At 51.9% G+C, this 18,611-nt stretch overlaps 2 protein-coding genes and 1 long non-coding RNA gene across 3 annotated transcripts in view; 2 read left to right on the forward strand and 1 right to left on the reverse strand.

The window, feature by feature from the left end:
• LOC137467193 (zinc finger protein 850-like) overlaps positions 1-18,611 on the reverse strand; it is a 528,258-nt gene that overhangs the window by 392,298 nt on the left and 117,349 nt on the right. The gene's annotated exons all lie outside the window — the stretch shown is intronic.
• Positions 1-18,611, forward strand: part of LOC137467192 (zinc finger protein 271-like) — a 443,780-nt gene that overhangs the window by 383,357 nt on the left and 41,812 nt on the right. Inside the window, exon 4 of the mRNA XM_068178731.1 lies at positions 12,818-13,312. Coding sequence (XP_068034832.1) covers positions 12,818-13,312 — 495 coding nt within the window. The remainder of the gene's footprint in view (positions 1-12,817; positions 13,313-18,611) is intronic.
• On the forward strand, positions 8,895-9,513 carry LOC137467200 (uncharacterized). Its single transcript, XR_010995437.1, has 3 exons — positions 8,895-8,958; positions 9,068-9,217; positions 9,401-9,513. It is a non-coding gene; the product is annotated as an uncharacterized lncRNA (long non-coding RNA).

The raw sequence follows: 18,611 nt of genomic DNA on the forward strand, positions 1-18,611 counted from the left end.
GACCTCCTTTAAGTCTAGAAGGGATACCAGACCAAGCACGATCTCCACAAATGAGAAAATACCCAGTAGGTAGCTGCAGTGGAGATGTAGAGGAAACTGAGACATGTGCTGAAGTGTAGTTACAGCAATAAGAGGAATTTCTATATATTGGAAGGCTGGAATTTGCTGAAATCGAATACCTGCTGTTGAGATTCTGTTGCTGTACACTAGTCCAATTAAAAATAATACATCCATCAGCCTTCACTGATCCCAAAAGCTCTAACTCCTGTGGCTCAAGAGGAGCAAGAGGAAGGTAAGGAACCCAAGAATCCCAGTTATCCACATTATATTGAGGCTGTGTTACCTTACAGGTTGATATCTTCTGAAGACAAGGCCAATTCTCAACAGGTACCCCTACTAGAAAGGTAGAAAATGGATCTCCAGGTGTAAGAGGTTGTCTGAAGCCCCCACATTTTGCCTACCGATTGCCACGAGGAGAAACCCCTTCCCCACTGCAGTTCTGGCTTGGAGAGAGCGGCAGTGCAGGTGCAGCTGCTACACCGTTACGTTAGCTCTTCCGAACAAGGCCTGGCAAGGACTTGGCAAGGACTCGGCAAGGAATCGGCAAGGACCTGGCATGGACCCAGCAAGGAACAGCCTACTGCATATTTGCCTGCTCTCCTCCTTTAAGCCGAATGAACTTTTTGCGTGACTCCCTTGGTCCTTCATTGAAGACCCCTCATCTGCCTCGTTACCACTGTGACAAATAAAGAATGAGAACCCTCCTCCCAAGGAGGGAGACTGAGACCCCTACTATAGGGCGGAGGGGAATTTGGTGGTCTGACCACTAATGACATGACCTGCTTCCCTTCAGTAATTTCAATGGACTTATTCTTCATTGTATTCGTCTTGCTTTGGTGGTTTCAGTAGACTCACCTGTTCCCCCACAGCAATCACAACGGACTTTCATTGTCCTGCATGTTCCCCCCTCTTTCCTCTGTGGACTATAACTGGACCCCTGAGTTGACCTGAACTCTGGAGACTCCCCCGACATGACGAGACGGATCCCCATCGTCCGGACCACTGAGGATCTCGCCTGTGTTGGTAGCTATTCCCATCCCCCTCTTCCCTCTCTCTCTCTATTCTTTTACCTCCTTTCTGATCCCCACTATCGCATTTACTGTGTTGGATAAGGGTACATTTGTTGTGATTCACTGATAGTCCCTTGTTGTTTGCCTTATTGCACTTTTGGGATCGGTGAAAAGAACCATCACGACACCCCGCAATAAGCGGATCGTGACATTAAATTGGCGTCATGGACAAGATTTCGGTCTAGACAGGAGGGTTGCAGATGAAAAAGCACCCACACTGTCTTTGGAAATTCACATAAGATCCCTTAGTGCAAAAGGTGGGACACTTGTTTTGTTGTTGTTTTATTATTGTTGTTGTGTATATCTGGTCTGGGAAGGAAGGGACAACTTGAAGAAACTAAGCAGAGCCTCCCAGGCAGATTATTGTCCCTTCACCCACCCAGGGAAGCGAAGGGCGACACAGTGAGGGCTGTGTGGTTTGTGGAACTTAAGTTTGTACCTCCCTGTTGTGGTTTTGGTCCCTTCACAAAATGAGTGATAACCTTAATGACAAAACTAAAGCTGGATTTTATGCTTTGCTAGCTAAGCAAAATGCCAAACCTTCTCCGGGAGGAGAGGAATGGGCACAAAATAATTGGTTTAATTTGGATAATGTGGTTGATAGAGTATGTGCTTTACAACATGATACAAAATTCAAACTGAGCAAAAATAAAACTATCTTATGCTCAGTTTTGGGAGCTTGTCTCACAGCAGCTATAGAAACTCGCTTCAAGCGAATAAGTGAGGAACATGCTATAATAGACTCCCTCCAAAATCTAGTAGAAATTTTGCAAAAACAGTTATATGAAGCAAGAAATGTGATCTATGCATTGCGAGCTGCCTTAACAGAGGGACATGCTGACAAATCACACAATATTGATTCCTCTACAGAGACAGAGGAATCTCACATTAAACAAATCTACCCTCACAAAGAAGTTGCAACAGCAAATAATTGTGGGGAACATTGTTGCCATTACTTAAGACCCTTAATTAAAACAGAATATGACTATCTCAGTGGTGATGATCTTGAACCCCACATCCCAACCAAACACATACCATACACTGCCATGGAGTTAGCTAAACTTAAAAAGGAATACAGACACCTCCCACAGGAATCAGACACAGAATATGTTTTCTGGGTGTCCCTCACTGGTGGTGATCAAATTAAACTAACAGAACAAGAAGCCAGTGGGTACTGGGGACATGGTGTCTTTTTAACAACTGGAGATAAACGTGACACATGGTCCCTGACACAGCGTGTGGCTTTTTGGGCCGGGGGAGCGAGCCCCTTGGAAAGGGGAGATCCCATAGCTATAATTAGCACCCCTGACCAACTCCTAGAAAGTGTGCACAAAGCCGCTTGCTTGCAAATGATTCATGAAAATAAATTAATTCCTGGTTTTGAATCCCTGATGGAATTACCTGTGAAGCCCAAAATATTGACCCCTTTAATTCAAGGGCTTCCAGAATCACTCAAACCTACAATGATTTTAATTCAAAAAACCACAGCAGCTGTATGTCCTGTAGGAAGACCAGATAGATTTCCTAGTAACCTGAACAACCCATTTGTTCCCCTTTATGACTTGTTGAGGGAAGGGGTAAAATGGGATTGGACTCCTTCTCAGGAGAAAGCATTGCAATTGCTGATTTTTGAAGCAACAGCTTATCAAGCACTGGGCACTGTCCATCCTACAGATCCTTTCCAGGTGGAATGGGGATTTGCCTCCTCAGGGCTGTCAGTACACATATGGCAGCAGTGTCCTGAGGGTCCGACAAGGCCTGTTGGTTTTTATTCCTGTGGTTTCAAAGATGCTGAGAAAAGATACACTGCCTGGGAAAAAGGATTGATTGCGGTTAGCATATCATAGAAGTGGAAAAAATTGCACGACATTATTATCACTTAGCTCTCATAGAAGTGGAAAAAATTGCACGACAACAACCAATTGTATTGAGAGGCCCTTTCAATGTTCTTAAGACAGTCACTACTGGAACCCCTCCTCCTGAAGGAGCGGCCCAGAGGGCCTCAGTTAGAAAGTGCTATGCTCAGGTTGAACATTACTGTAACTTTTTCTCAATGACTGAAGGAGATGTAAAATTTTTAGTAATCCAAGAAACTGAGAGCTTGGATAGCAGCCATGACAAACCTGCCTCTGTAATCAAAGTAGCCCCTCCTTTCTCCCCTGAACAATCAGCAAGTTCTTGGTTCACTGACACCTCTGCTAAACGAGAGGGGAAGGTGTGGAGATACAGAGCAGCAGCCCCCCACATTTCCTCTGGTGAACTAATTATTACTGAGGGAGAAGGCAGTGCTCAGGCTGGGGAGCTGAGCACATGACATTTCTTTGTCCACATGACAGGTCATGTCATTAGTGGTTTCCCCACTCCCTGTGGCAGGGGTCTCAGTCTCAGACCTTAGGAGGAGGGTTTTCCATCTCTGTCCGTCTGTCACAGTGGTAATGGGGCAGATGAGAGGTCTTCAGTGAGAGACCACTAGGGTCACCCCAAAGTTCATTCAGCTTCAAAAGGCGAGTGGGCAAATATGCAGTAGACCGTTCCTTGCTGGGTTCATGCCAGGTCCTTGCTGATTCCTTGCCAAGTCCGTGCCAATTCCTTGCCAAGTCCTTGCCAGGCCTTGTTCGGAACAGCTAACGTAACGGTGCAGCAACTGCACCTGCACTGCTGCTCTCTCCAAGCCAGAACTGTAGTGGAGGAAGGGGGTTTCTCCTCGTGGCAATTGGTAGGCAAAAGTGGGGGCTTCAGACGGCCTCTTACACTTGGTCTGAATCAATCCTGTTCACCATCCCATATCGGGGAATGATTGATTCTAGAAGTGTTTTACTCACAACATTGGCATTGGCTTTAACCGTGGGTACCGCCTCTATCCAATGAGTCAGATCACCTACTATTACTAGCAAAAACTTCCACTGTTGTACCTGGGGAAGCTCGGTAAAGTCTACTTGGATGTTTTGAAAGGGTCTTAAGGCTAGTTCTCGCCCTCCCCTGGTGTTTTCCTCATGACCTTCTCATTTACTTGTTGGCATATCACACATCTTTAAATTACCTGCTTAGCTATCCCAAAAATTCCTGTGCAGCCCTAGTCCCTTAGAAATTGATCACTTAGCACTTGTGTACCCCAATGTGTTGTCCCATGTTTGCCTTCTAGCATTTTCCTGGCAAGGGGTTTATTCAACATTTGCCTCCCATCTGCTAATCTCCACTTCCCTTTGTTATCTTTCTTGGTCCTGTTTTGAGGAATTCTTTCTCTTCTGTCTCACTGAATACGGGGACTTCTTCCATTTCTCTCATAGGGGTTAATGCTATCATTAGTTTTTCTGTTCCTGGTTCGGATGAATTCTTAGCATCTAAATCTGCTAAATGGTTCCCTCGTGCTTCTTGAGTCACCCCTTTTTTATGTCTTTTAACATATACTGCTGCCACTTCTTCTGGCAATTGTAAGGTTTCTAATGTTTCTAAAATAAGTTTTTAGTTCCTTTCCCCTTGAATTTAATAGCCCACTCTCTTCCCAAATTTTTCCAAAGGTATGCAGTACTCCAAAAGCCTATTTTGAGTCTGTATATATTGTTTCTCTTTTCTGTGTGAATATTTCCAGAGCTCACTTTAGGGCATACAACTCACATGCTTGGGCTGACCAGTTGGAAGGTAACTTTCCTTTTTCCAGGGCCACTAACTCTTCATCTGCTATAGCCTACCCCAATACCCTGTGACCTGGATTACCCGTGAAAATCCATCGATGTACAATCGTTTTCCACCTTGGAGTGGTTGATCTGTTAGGTCCTCTCTTAGTTTAGTTTGATAGTTTATAACTTCTAGGCAATTATGTATTAATTCCTCACCTGGTTTTCCATCTAAAGCTAGGCAGGGTTGAGTTGGTTACTCACAACTAGCTCTAAACCATTATCTATTAAGATAGCTTCATATTTTAGTAGTTGGGAATCAGTGAGCCATTTCTCAGCCTTTTAGCTGAGGATACTCCTTACTTAGTGTGGGGTATATATTTTCAGTTTTCCTCCAAAGGTTAATTTTTTGCTTTCTTCTACGAGTGGGGCGCTCGCTGCCACCACCTGAATGTAGGTTGGCCACCCCCAGCTGACAGGGTCTTGCAGTTTTGATAAACAGGCCACTGGTTTCCTGGATCCTCCCCGGTCCCGGGCTAACCCTCCATGTGCTGCCCCTTTTTCTATATCCACAAACAGATGGAAGGGTTTGTCTAAGGCAGGAAGACTCAGTGCTGCTGCACTGACTAATTTTGGCTTTAAAGCTTCAAAATTTGCTTGTTGTCTTCTTCCCGCCAAATCTCTTCTTCTACTAACTTTTCATACAAGAACCTGATGGCCTGCGTGTATCCTTCAATCCATAGCCTGCAATATCCCAACAGGCCTAAAAACCTTCTGACTTCTCTCTCTTAGTTTTTGGTCATGGGAGTGAGGCTATCCCTGCAATTCTCTCAGGGTTCAACTGCCAGCTCCCTTGACAAATCACATGTCCTAGGCATTTTACTTCCCTCCCTACAAATTGGAGTTTCCCTTTTGATACTCAAAGTCCTTGGTCCCCCCAAAAATTTACCAGTGCTGTGGTGGATTCTCGAACTTTGAGATACCTTGAGAGGAGCCCAGTGCTCCTTGCTCCCCTGTGCTGACACGTGAGTGTTTGTCTGATTTTGGGATGGCCCTGGCTGTGTGAGGGGTGCTGCGTGGACACGAGACAGCCGGTCCTGTCCCGCTGGGTCCCAGCAGTGCCTCACAGCAGTCCTGCATCCATGTCAGGATGCTGGCCAAGAGAGGTCCTGGAAGCTGAGGCAGCTGATTTTAAGCTTGAGCAGGTGCCTACAGGCCAAGGCCAACGGTGTTCCCTCAGGATACAGCAGTCCTGAGGGGTCTCCCTCATTCAAACAAATCGGCAGACAAATGCATTGTCAGCCAAAAGCCCTTTTATTGACCTGGCAGGAGGGCAGGCGTCTGCACCCCACTAAAGTGTTTCTCTGCCACATATAAATTTCAGTGGGTTGATGTAGGAGTTGTATCAAACATACCATCCATCTTTACACTGCTGAGGTGATTGCATAGGCAGGTGGTTGGAAATACATTGTGTCAGATTCCCATACTTGAAGCTGATGTCCAGGCCCTGGCCAGGAGCGGTCTCGATGCCCCTAAGCAGCACAAAGTCTTCCTCAGGGCTTCCCTGCACAGGGCTGATTCCACACTTGCCCTTAGTTCTTCTGGTAGACTGTGTCTAAAGCTTTTTGTCAGGTCACTCTCATGTCAAGTTAGGCCTGCCAGGTTTTTCTTATGCTAACTGGTGCTAAGTACTTAGGTATGTCTGTGCTAATTACTTGTTTACTCATGTGAATTGCTTGTGCTTACTTATGTCAAACCAAGGCCTTGTTCCATCCCCAAAGGTGCCTGAGGCCACCCACTCCTTGTGGCACCAGTTGCTTTCCTGTGGAATGTCCTCCCTCCCCAGGGTAAAGAGGGAGCTGCAGAAAGAGCTTGCCAGGCTGCTCTCCATCCTTTCCCAGCACTCCTGGTGAAGTGGAGAAGTCCGAGCTGAGGGCAAAGGTGCAAATGGAGCAGCCATGCACAGGAAGGCTCGGTGGGAAGGATGATCCAGGATCCATAGGCCTGGCAGCCTGAGCGTGCTCCAGGGGAAGGCCTTGGAGCAGATCCTCCTGAGTGCCATCCCACGGCACCTGCAGGGAACCAGGGCGTCTGCTGGAGGGTGGGAAAGCTCTGCGGAGGGACGGGGACAGCTGGGGCTCCTGGCGGGGTGTTGAGGGCTTCTGTGCGGGAGTTTGGGGGGCTTGGTGCTGGTGGGGTGTTGGAGAAGGAGTTGTCTGGAAGGTGAGAGGTCTAGGCTGGAATTTGAGTCAGTTTGAAGGCAGCATCTGTGCTTTGGCACAGCTTTGGTTACGGAGGCCAGAAGGAATATCTGTGACTTTTCCCCTTCATGGTTCTGATTCTCCTGCAGGGAACAAGAGGGGAGAGCTGTACTTTACTGGCCACTCAGATCTCTGTACCAGGGGGAGGATTAGCCCTTTTGCCATCTACTCAATTCTTTGAGCTACTTTTCTACCACTGAGTGGACTTTCATTTCTTGAGAGCTTTTATTTCTTAAGAGAATAAGGATATTATCATCCCTACAGAGAAAACCAAAGAATGGCCCTTGTTTTTTCCCTTTTTTGGTGTAGTGTTATGTTCTGTAAAGTGACCCTCAGTGGATGAGGTTAAGGCAAATGAGTTGCTGCTTTGTGATGGGAAGCAAAATTCCAACTCTTCACCTCCTCAGGCCATCCCACATTCTGGCACAGAAGCCCCCCACGGGCACAGGTCTCTGGGGCAGGAGACGGGCACCGGTGCTGCCAGGGCTCGGGGGGTGGCAGGTCTGCTTGGGCAGGGACCCTGCCACACCTGCTGATGTCAGCGCTCCCCGGGCCCCAGGGGTCAGAGCAGCATTCCTGCCCTGGCCCACACGTTCCTTGTCTGTGTCACACCCGGGGGTTTAGGATGGCCACCAGCCGGGACGTGTCCCAAGAAGGCCATGCCAGTTTCTGTGAAGGCCCCGTGCCCTTCCCAGCGCGGCTGCGTCAGCAGCCCTGGGGGCTCCTGCTGCTGCCCTGAGCCCGCAGAGCAGGGCAGCGTTTGCTGATGGTTTGAGCCGTTCCTAAAGATCCTGTCGGGCTGTCTTAGACACTTGGGGTGAGGGATTCCTTCCAACCTGAGCCACTTTGGGTGGGCTGGGGGCGGCCCCAGAGCAGGGGGCAGTGTGTACAGGGGTCCTTTGTGACACAGTGCGGCACGGTCACCGTGGCATGGAACGGGACAGCATGTCCAAGGACCCTTTGTGACACGGGGTGACATAGGAGCTGGCAGTGACAAGACCACGCCACAGTGCTCGGAGCACGCGACGGGACAGGACGGGACAGAGCGGTGCCGTGAGGAGCCCCCGCACAGCGCACTCGTTCGTGTCTGACCCGGAGCTTTTCCGAGGTGTTGTTCCTGCAGCTGACCTCGAGGCCAGACCCCAGGACTTGGTGACCCGTGGCCTTCCCGAGGCTTCTCTCCTGCAGATGTCCTCGAGGGCAGACCGTGGGACTCTGTGCCCCAGAGGCATCTCCCATCCCTGCCACCGGTGCCCTCGAGGCTAGACCACAATCCTCGACAGGAGTCTCCTGTCCTTGTGGCAGGAGCCCTCGAGACCAGATTGCAGGACTTGCTGTCCTGTAGCCTTCCTGAGGCTTCTCTCTTGAAGGTGCCTTCCAGGCACGACTGCAGGCCTTGCTGACTTGGAGCTTTTCCGAGGCATCTCTCCTGCAAGTAGCCACAAATCCAGTCACTGACATGGAGCAGAGACCCCCAAGAGTGCCCAAGCTGTCCTGGGTGGAGGAGAAAAAGAAGAAGGCCCTGGAGCTGCCCGAGCATAGGAGACTGAAGAGGTGGAGCAATTCAAGCCTCAGCAGGAGGGTGAGTGGCAGAGCTGGGCTGCTGCGTTGGTGGCTGCAGCCAGCTTGGCCACATCCCATCCCATGGCATCCCATGGCATCCCATGGCATCCCATGGCATCCCATCCCATCCCATCCCATCCCATCCCATCCCCTGGGCACTTGCCCATGGACAGGACGGAATAGGGGCCAGGGCAGACACCCCACAGCCGTGCTCCATGCCCTGGGGCATCCCAGGGCTGTCCCTGCCTGGGGAGCGCAGGGCTGGGCTGTGTTCTCCGGCCTCTCCCGCAGCCCCTCAGCTCAGGTTGCGCTCGCTCTTTGCCAGGTGCAGCCGTGCAGCGCACACGAGAGCAGGAACACACCCGTGGCCTCTTCCGCAGAACAGCGCAGGTACCTGCAGCCATCCCCAGCTGGGCTGGGCCTGCTGTCACCACTCAGCCGAGCACCACGCTTGGAGCATTCCGTGGAGCATCCCTGGCTTCCTGCCCTTCTCCTACAGCTGGTTTGCAAATTCATCAAGAGGATTCGGGAGGAAGAGACCAGCACCATGGGCACAGGGCTCAGATCATATTCGCACATCTTCAAAACCAAGACCTGTGCTGCCCTGCTGGATATGCTCGTAGAGGAGGGGTTTTCCAATCCAAAGCAAGTAAGCAGCCTGTGGCCAGGATTTCATCCTCCCAGGAATTGCTTGGCCTCCCAAGCCATGCCTGATGGTCACTGGAAGCCTTTGAGGCCATGGCAGTGTGGTGGCAAGGAAAGCACTTCTCTGGGGAAGCTGGGGACATTCCTCCCTCTGGCAGCTTTCCAAGTCTCCCCGTGCCTTCTCCAGGTGCCTGCCATGGTGAGGTACATCCACCAGTGGCTCATGGGCAGTCAGTTTGCTGAGCACAGGCTGAACAGGGCCCTGCTGGATCTCACCAAAGAACAGCCTGCTGATGTACTAAAGTGTTCTGGTTTTGGGCAAATTTGGGAGAAAACCTCCAGAAGGAGCCCCCAGAAAGCAAACCCTCACAGCCCCTTGCTCACCTGGTTTGGGAAGAATTTCCTCAGAGAGTAGTGGAAACAACCTGTTTATTGAGCAGGCAAAGCACTCCCCAGCACAAAAAATGAACAACACCAGATGACAAAAAGTCTTTCTACGCTCTGAAGAGGTGACAAATTCAGGAAGTCTCTGCTGGGAGTGGTTGCCCTGTTATCGGTCTCTGGCACTGGGGATGGCTGCTGCAGGTCACAAAATGCTGGCTCTCGGTGTTTCTTGGTGTTTCCCAGGTCCCAGTCCTGAGCAGGTTCAAATGGTATTCAGGAAAGGGAAAGAAAAAAAACAGTCCACGGAAAAAAATTGGATTGCCTAGCTAAACTAATGAATAAGCAAAAGCAAGAGCAAAAGCAAAAAGCAGGAGCAAGAGCAAAGTGAAAGCAAGCAAGCCAGCAAGCAAGCAAGAACGCAAGCAAGCCCTAGCCTCTCCTAGACACAAACTGTGAGGGGAGGTGAGCCGGCTGATAACAAGACAAAACAAACCTTCACTTTTCGGAGCCAGTACTGAAGGCACAGAACATAGCATCAAGCATAAACCGAACACACGATTGGGGATGCAAGCACCATAATGTCACCCTAGGACATTCCACCCCTTATCTCCGAATCGTCAACATAACTACCAAACATCATGTAAAAACTTCATCAAGTAAAAACTTCCATCTTTCACTTACTCAGACACATTTCCTTCCATCTCACTTGCTCAAACCTTTGACACACATTTCCTTCTATATCACTTGCACAAACCTTCGACACTTATACATTTCCTTCTGTCTCATGTCGGTGTGGTTTAATGCAAAGACAGTGGCAGTAACATCCAACAAACAGTGATATTTGCATATGAGACTCACCCCACAATCAGATCTCCCTGAGGTACACATCCTGTTCTTCCAACACTCTGCATTATTCACCATGTACAACCTGGTCCCTGAGCAAAGACAATCCCACAAATGGGTTTGTCTGTACTCGAGGCAGAATTGATCCACACTGTCTTCCCTAACAAACCTCTGATATGTGCCACTGGGACTTTATCTACCTGGATCGGAACAGCATATAAAAAGGAGCAGTTCCAAACATATGGCACATTATGCCAATCAGCCTTCTGATGAGCCTGTGACATTTCTTACTCAACAGTGACATTGCAGTGGTGACCACCAGGCCGGCTTGCCAAGGGAGGCTTCTGGCCATGCCCTGCAAGCAGCTGCTGCTGCCAAGGCGCCTTTGGTGCCTCAGGCTCTCCCTGGCACAGCTCCCAGCACGGCACTCTGCCCTTGTGCCCGAGGCCTTCCCTGTGCTGGGGCTGGCCTGGGGCTTTTCCTGCAGTGGGACCTGCCCTGCTCCTGGCACAGGAAAGGCAGTTCCTGCTGGAGCAGGAGGCTCTGCCTGCGGTGGGCTCAAACCACTCCAGCAAGGCCCTGGTGACGTCAAAATTGCTTCCTAGAGCAGAATAGTCTATAATTGGTATAGCTCCTATATTGAGGAGTAAATAACTATTTTTTAAATTTTATTCTGTGTTGTAAATAGACCGTTTTATCTAATAATGATCAGAATCAATCATAGCTTTATTTATACAGATTTATCTGGTATTCCATCGTTAATCTTTTGCGACAAATTGCATTAAGGTTCAATTCCACCTGTCCAATCTGCAGGGTCAGGATGGGATCCAGCCACTGCCAGTCCCTTCTATTAGAAGGAATTCTAGAAGTCTAGGGGTCCTGCAGGGGTTTCAGGATCTATGGTGGCTGTTGGGGGACATTTCTCCACCTCATGACTCAGCAGGAGTTTCTCCAGTAAGGAAATAAAGCTTTTGCCTGAAGCTCCCACTCTGCCCATGACAGGAACCCCTGTGACCGCCCGTGACATCCCAGCTCTTTGGCAGCCTGGGGACTCCTGGGATGTCACCGTGGACCCCCCGTGAGTGCCTGTGACAGATCGGTGCCTTTGCAGCCCAAGGTCCCCTGGGATGTCACCATGGGATGGCTGTGACTGCCTCTGACCACACGGCTCTTTCCCATCCCTAGAAACCCCTGGGAGGTCTCCATGGAGCCCCTGTCTCTGCCTGTGACATTCCAGCTCTTGAGGATCCTGGAGACTCTTGGAAAGTCCCCATGGAATACCCCTGAGTGCCTGTGACAAATCTGATCCTTAGCAGGAAAACATCACCAGGAACCCCTGTTGCTATGGTCAGTTTCCATGGCAACCATCACCAGCCCCCTGTTGCTATGGTCAGTTTCCCTGGCAACCATCACCACCCCCTGTTGCTCTGGTCAGTTTCCATGGCAACCATCACCACCCCCGGTTGCTGTGGTCAGTTTCCATGGCAACCATCACCAGCCCCTGTTGCTATGGTCAGTCCCTGGGCAACTCCATGGAGACCCCATGCCAGGGGGTGGTTGCCATGGACACCAGCTCAGGCCTGGAGCCAGAGCCCGTTGCCATGGCAACCATTGGCAGTCCCATCCCCAGGGCCATGGGATCCCAGAAGCACAGAACTGGCTGAGCTGGGAGGGACCCATCAGGATCCTCGAGTCCAACTGCTGGCCCTGCACAGGACACCCCAACAATGCCAGCCTGAGCCTGGCAGCGGTGTCCAAACGCTGCTGGAGCTCAGAGAGCCCTGGAGCTGTGACCCTTCCCTGGGGAGCCTGGGCAGTGCCCCAGCATCCTCTGGGCAAAAACCTTTTCCTGAGATCCAACCCAAGCCTGCCCCGACTCAGCTGCAGCCACTCCCTCCACTCCTGTCCCTGGGCACCAGAGTGAAGAGGTTCCCACAGCCCCAGCCAGGGATCCGCTCCCAAGGCTGTTGCCATGGTCACCAGGGCTGGGACCAGCTGGAATGCTCGGTTTCCAAGGGCCGGGGTTCAGGAATGGGATTCCCCAGTTTCCTGCTCCTGCTAAAACCGCACTGCCCCTCGCTGCCCTCCTGCCTCCCATGGAAAGCACAAAAGGCAAAGATCCTGGGCTGGGAGGAGAACAAGTTACTGGGAACAGCAACGAGACAAGGAACAAACAGGACCAGAAATAATACTGATAACAGAAGGGATAAGAAAAATTATTTACAGGGAAAACTACATCACAACTGATGGCTCTTCCTGGCCATGTATTTCCGCCTCCCTGGAAAGGACACCCTTCTCCTCAGGGACAGAGAGAGAGAGAGAGAGAGAGAGTCCCTTTCCTGCTTTTCAGACACCGGCGAATCCACACCAGAGAGAGGCCCTATGAATGTGGGGAATGTGGGATGAGCTTCAGCCAGAGCTTCAGCCTGATCCAGCACCAGAGGATCCACAACAGGGAACTGCCCTATGGGTGTGGGGAATGTGGGAAGAGCTTCAGCCAGAAGTCCCACTTGATCTGCCACTGGAGGATCCACACTGGAGAAAGGCCATACAAGTGTGGGGAATGTGGCAAGAGCTTCAGCCAGAAGTCCCATCTGATTGTCCACCAAATGATCCACACTGGGGAGAAGCCATATGAGTGTCCCACGTGTGAGAAGAGGTTTCCAACCAGCTCCCATCTCCTCCTGCACCAGCGCATTCACACAGAGGAGAGGCCCTTCTGCTGCCCCGACTGCAGGAAGGGCTTCAAGCACAACTCCACCCTTGTCAAGCACCAGTGCATCCACACCAGGGAGAGGCCCTACAAGTGTCCCCAGTGTGGGAAGAGCTTCTCCAGCAGCTCTCACTTGGCCAGACACCAACGGAGGCACCAGTAAGGAAAGCCCTGTGAGTGCCCCAACTGCAGGAGGAGCTTCGTGCACGGCTCCAACTTCATCCCCCATGGGAGAACCCATGTTGAGAAGAGCCCTGGTGATCCACGTTCCCTGTGATCCATGCTGGAAAGACATCTGTTCCTTTTCCTGCCCCTCCCAATGACATGATCAAAGAACATGAGGGTCTGGCCATGGCCCTATCATTACATTCACTCCCACCTCAGGTCATTGCCAGGGGCAGAAAAGGGACTCTCTCTCTCTCTCTCCGAGGAGAAGGGTGTCCTTTCCAGGGAGGCGGAAATACATGGCCAGGAAGAGCCAGTCAGTGGTGTTGGAGATTTCCCTGTAAATAGTTTTTCTTATCAGTTCTGTTATCAGTATTATTTCTGTTCCTGTTTGTTTCTTATTTTGCTGCTGTTCCCAGTAAATTGTTCTTAACTCAGCCCAGGATCTTTGCCTTTTGTGCTTTCCGTGGGAGGCGGGAGGGCAGCGAGCGGCAGCACGGTTTTAGCGGGAGCAGGAAATTGGGGAATCCCATTCCTGAACCCCAGCCCTTGGAAACCGAGCATCCCAGCTGGTCCCAGCCCTGGTGGCCATGGACACAGCTATGGGAGCGGATCCCTGGCTGGGGCTGTGGGAACCTCTTCACTCTTGTGCCCAGGGACAGGACTGGAGGGAGCGGCTGCAGCTGAGATGGGGCAGACTTGGGTTGGATCTCAGGAAAAGGTTTTTGCCCAGAGGCTGGTGTCCATGGCAAACACCCCTGACATGGGGTCTCCATGGAGCTGCCAAGGGACTGGCAATAGCAACAGGGGGCTGGTGATGGTTGCCATGGAAACTGACCATAGCAACAGGGGGCTGGTGATGGTTGCCATGGAAACTGACCACAGCAACAGGGCTTCCTGGTGATGTTTGCCTGCTAAGGATCAGATTTGTCACAGGCCCTCAGAGGGGTTCCATGGGGACTTTCCAACAGTCTCCAGGCTGCTCAAGAGCTGGAATGTCACAGGAAGAAACAGGGGCTCCATGGAGACCTCCCAGGGGTTTCTGGGGATGGTAAAGAGCCGTGTGGTCAGAGGCAGTCACAGCCATCCCATGGTGACATCCCAGGGGTCCTTTGGCTGCAAAGGCACCGATCTGTTACAGGCACTCACGGGGTGTCCACAGTGACATCCCAGGAGTCCCCAGGCTGCCAAAGAGCCAGGATGTCACGGGCACTCACAGGGGTTCCTGTCATGGGCAGACTGGAAGCTTCAGGCAAAAGCTTTATTTCCTTACTGGAGAAACTCCTGCTGAGTCATGAGGTGGAGAAATGTCCCCCAACAGCCAACATAGATCCTCAAACCCCTGCAGGACCCCCAGACTTCTAGAATTCCTTCTAATAGAAGAGACTGGCAGCTACTGGATCCCATCCCGACCCTGCAGATTGGACAGGTGGAATTGAACCTTAATGCAATTTGTCCCAAAAGATTAACGATGGAATACCAGATAATTCTGTATAAATACAGCTATGATTGATTCTGATCATTATTAGATAAAACGGTCTATTTACAACACAGAATAAAATTTAAAAAATAGTTATTTACTCCTCAATATAGGAGCTATACCAATTATAGACTATTCTGCTCTAGGAAGCAATTTTGACGTCACCAGGGCCTTGCTGGAGTGGTTTGAGCCCACCGCAGGCAGAGCCTCCTGCTCCAGCAGGAACTGCCTTTCCTGTGCCAGGAGCAGGGCAGGTCCCACTGCAGGAAAAGCCCCAGGCCAGCCCCAGCACAGGGAAGGCCTCGGGCACAAGGGCAGAGTGCCGTGCTGGGAGCTGTGCCAGGGAGAGCCTGAGGCACCAAAGGCGCCTTGGCAGCAGCAGCTGCTTGCAGGGCATGGCCAGAAGCCTCCCTTGGCAAGCCGGCCTGGTGGCCAGCACTGCAGTGTCACTGTTGAGTAAGAAATGTCACAGGCTCATCAGAAGGCTGATTGGCATAATGTGCCATATGTTTGCAACTGCTCCTTTTTATATGCTGTTCCGATCCAGGTAGATAAAATCCCAGTGGCACATATCAGAGGTTGGTTAGGGAAGACAGTGTGGATCAACTCTGCCTCGAGTACAGACAAACCCATTTGTGGGATTATCTTTGCTCAGGGACCAGGTTGTACATGGTGAATAATGCAGAAATATGGAAGAACTCAATGTGTACCTCAGGGAGATCTGATTGTCGGGTGAGCCTCATATGCAAATATCACTGTTTGTTGGATGTTACTGCCACTGTCTTTGCATTAAACCACAACGACATGAGACAGAAGGAAATGTGTGTCAAAGGTTTGAGCAAGTGAGATGGAAGGAAATGTGTCTGAGTAAGTGAAAGATGGAAGTTTTTACCTGATGAAGTTTTTACATGACATTTGGTAGTTATGTTGACGATTCGGAGATAAGGGGTGGAATGTCCTAGGGTGACGTTATGGTGCTTGTATCCCCAGTCGTGTGTTCTGTTTATGCTTGATGTTATGTTCTGTGCTTTCAGGACTGGCTCCGAAAAGTGAAGGTTTGTTTTGTCTTGTTATCAGCTGGCTCACCTCTCCCCAAAGTCTGTGTCTAGGAGTGGCTAGGGCTTGCTGGCTTTCTTGCTTGCTTGCTGGCTTGCTTGCTTTCACTTTGCTCTTGCTCCTGCTTTTTGCTTTTGCCCTTGCTTTTGCTTATTAGTTAGTTTAGCTAGGCAATCCAATTTTTTCCCTGGACTGTTTTTTTTCTTTCCCTTTCCTGAATACCATTTGAACCTGCTCATGATTGGGACCTGGGAAACTCCAAGAAACACCGAGAGCCAGCATTTTGTGACCTGCAGCAGCCATCTCCAGCACCGGAGACCGATAACTAGGCAACCACTCCCAGGAGAGACTTCCTGAATTTGTCACCTCTTCAGAGCGTAGAAAGACTTTTTGTCATCTGGTGTTGTTCATTTTTTGTCCTGGGGAGTGCTTTGCCTGCTCAATAAACAGGTTGTTTCCACTACTCTCTGAGGAAATTCTTCCCAAGCCAGGTGAGCAAGTGCTGTGTGGGTTTGCTTTCTGGGGGCTCCTTCTGAAGGTTTTCTCCCAAATTTGCCCAAAACCAGGACACTTTAGTACATCAGCAGGCTGTTCGTTGGTGAGATCCAGCAGGGCCCTGTCCAGCCTGTGCTCAGCAAACTGACTGGCCATGAGCCACTGGTGGATGTACCTCACCATGGCAGGCACCTGGAGAAGGCACGGGGAGACTTGGAAAGCTGCCAGAGGGAGGAATGTCCCCAGCTTCCCCGGAGAAGTGCTTTCCTTGCCACCACACGGCCATGGCCTCAAAGGCTTCCAGTGACCAGTAGGCATGGCTTGGGAGGCCAAGCAATTCCTGGGAGGATGAAATCCTGGCCACAGGCTGCTTACTTGCTTTGGATTGGAAAACCCCTCCTCTACGAGCATATCCAGCAGGGCAGCACAGGTCTTGGTTTTGAAGATGTGCGAATATGATCTCAGCCCTGTGCCCATGGTGCTGGTCTCTTCCTCCCGAATCCTCTTGATGAATTTGCAAACCAGCTGTAGGAGAAAGGCAGGAAGCCAGGGATGCTCCAAGCGTGGTGCTCGGCTGAGCGGTGACAGCAGGCCCAGCCCAGCTGGGGATGGCGGCAGGTACCTGCGCTGTTCTGTGGAAGAGGCCACGGGTGCGTTCCTGCTCTTGTGTGCGCTGCACGGCTGCACCTGGCAAAGAGCGAGCGCAGCCTGAGCTGAGGGGCTGTGGGAGAGGCCGGAGAACACAGCCCAGCCCTGCGCTCCCCAGGCAGGGACAGCCCTGGGATGTCCCAGGGGATGGAGCATGGCCACTGTGGGGTGTGTGCCCAGCCCCTCTTTAGTCCTGTCCATGGGCAAGTGCCCAGGGGATGGGCTGGGATGGGCTGGGATTGGATGGGATGCCATGGGATGCCATGGGATGCCATGGGATGGGATGTCGCCAAGCTGGCTGCAGCCACCAGCCCAGCAGCCCAGCACTGCCACTCACCCTCCTGCTGAGGCTTGAACTGCACCACCTCTTCAGTCTCCTGTGCAGGGCCAGCTCCAGGGCCTTCTTCCTCTCCTCCACCCAGGCCAGCTTGGGCACTCTCGTGGGTCTCTGCTCCATTTCAGTGATCGGATTTGTGGCTACTTGCAGGAGAGATGCCTCGGAAAAGCTCCGAGTCAGCAAGGCCTGCAGTCGTGCCTGGAAGGCACCTTCAAGAGAGAAGCCTCAGGAAGGCTACAGGACAGCAAGTCCTGCACTCTGGTCTCGAGGGCTCCTGCCACAAGGACAGGAGACTCCTATCGACGATTGTGGTCTGGCCTCGAGGGCACCGGTGGCAGGGATGGGAGATGCCTCTGGGGCACAGAGTCCCACGGTCTGCCCTCGAGGACACCTGCAGGAGAGCAGCCTCGGGAAGGCCACAGGTCACCAAGTCCTGTGGTCAGGCCTCGAGGTCAGCTGCAGGAATAACGCCTCGGAAAAGCTCCGGGTCAGACACGAACGAGTGCGCTGTGCGGGGGCTCCTCACAGCACCGCTCTGTCCCATCCTGTCCCGTTGCGTGCTGCGAGCACTGTGGCCTGGTCTTGTCACCGCCAGCTCCTATGTCAGCCCGTGTCACAAAGGGCCCTTGGACACGCTGTCCCGTTCCATGCCACGGTGACCGTGCTGCACCGTATCACAAAGGGCCCCTGCACACACTGCCCCTGCCCTGGGGCCGCCCCCAGCCCACCCAAAGTGGCTCAGGTTGGAAGGAATCCCTCACCCTAAGTGTCTAAGACAGCCCGACAGGATCTTTAGGAATGGCTCAAACCATCAGCAAACGCTGCCCTGCTCTGCAGGCTCAGGGCAGCAGAAGGAGCCCCCAGGGCTGCCGACGCAGCCGTGCTGGGAAGGGCACGGGGCCTTCACAGAAGCTGGCACGGCCTCCTTGGGACACGTCCCGGCTGGTGGCCATCCTAAACCCGCGGCTGTGGCACAGACAAGGAACGTGTGGGCCATGGCAGGAATGCTGCTCTGACCCCTGGGGCCCGGGGAGCGCTGACATCAGCAGGTGTGGCAGGGTCCCTGCCCAAGCAGACCTGCCACCCCCCGAGCCCTGGCAGCACCGGTGCCCGTCTCCTGCCCCAGAGACCTGTGCCCATGGGGGGCTTCTGTGCCAGAGGGAGCCAAAGCCCACGTGCACTGGGGGCTGAGCTCCTGCCTGCAGGGGCTGTTGGCAGGAGCACCTGGAGCAACTGCTGGCAACACTTGGTCTCTGTCAGAAGCTCTAACTCCATGC

The sequence above is a fragment of the Anomalospiza imberbis genome, unplaced genomic scaffold, assembly GCF_031753505.1.
Source record: "Anomalospiza imberbis isolate Cuckoo-Finch-1a 21T00152 unplaced genomic scaffold, ASM3175350v1 scaffold_53, whole genome shotgun sequence".
NCBI classification, from domain to species: Eukaryota; Metazoa; Chordata; class Aves; order Passeriformes; family Viduidae; genus Anomalospiza; species Anomalospiza imberbis.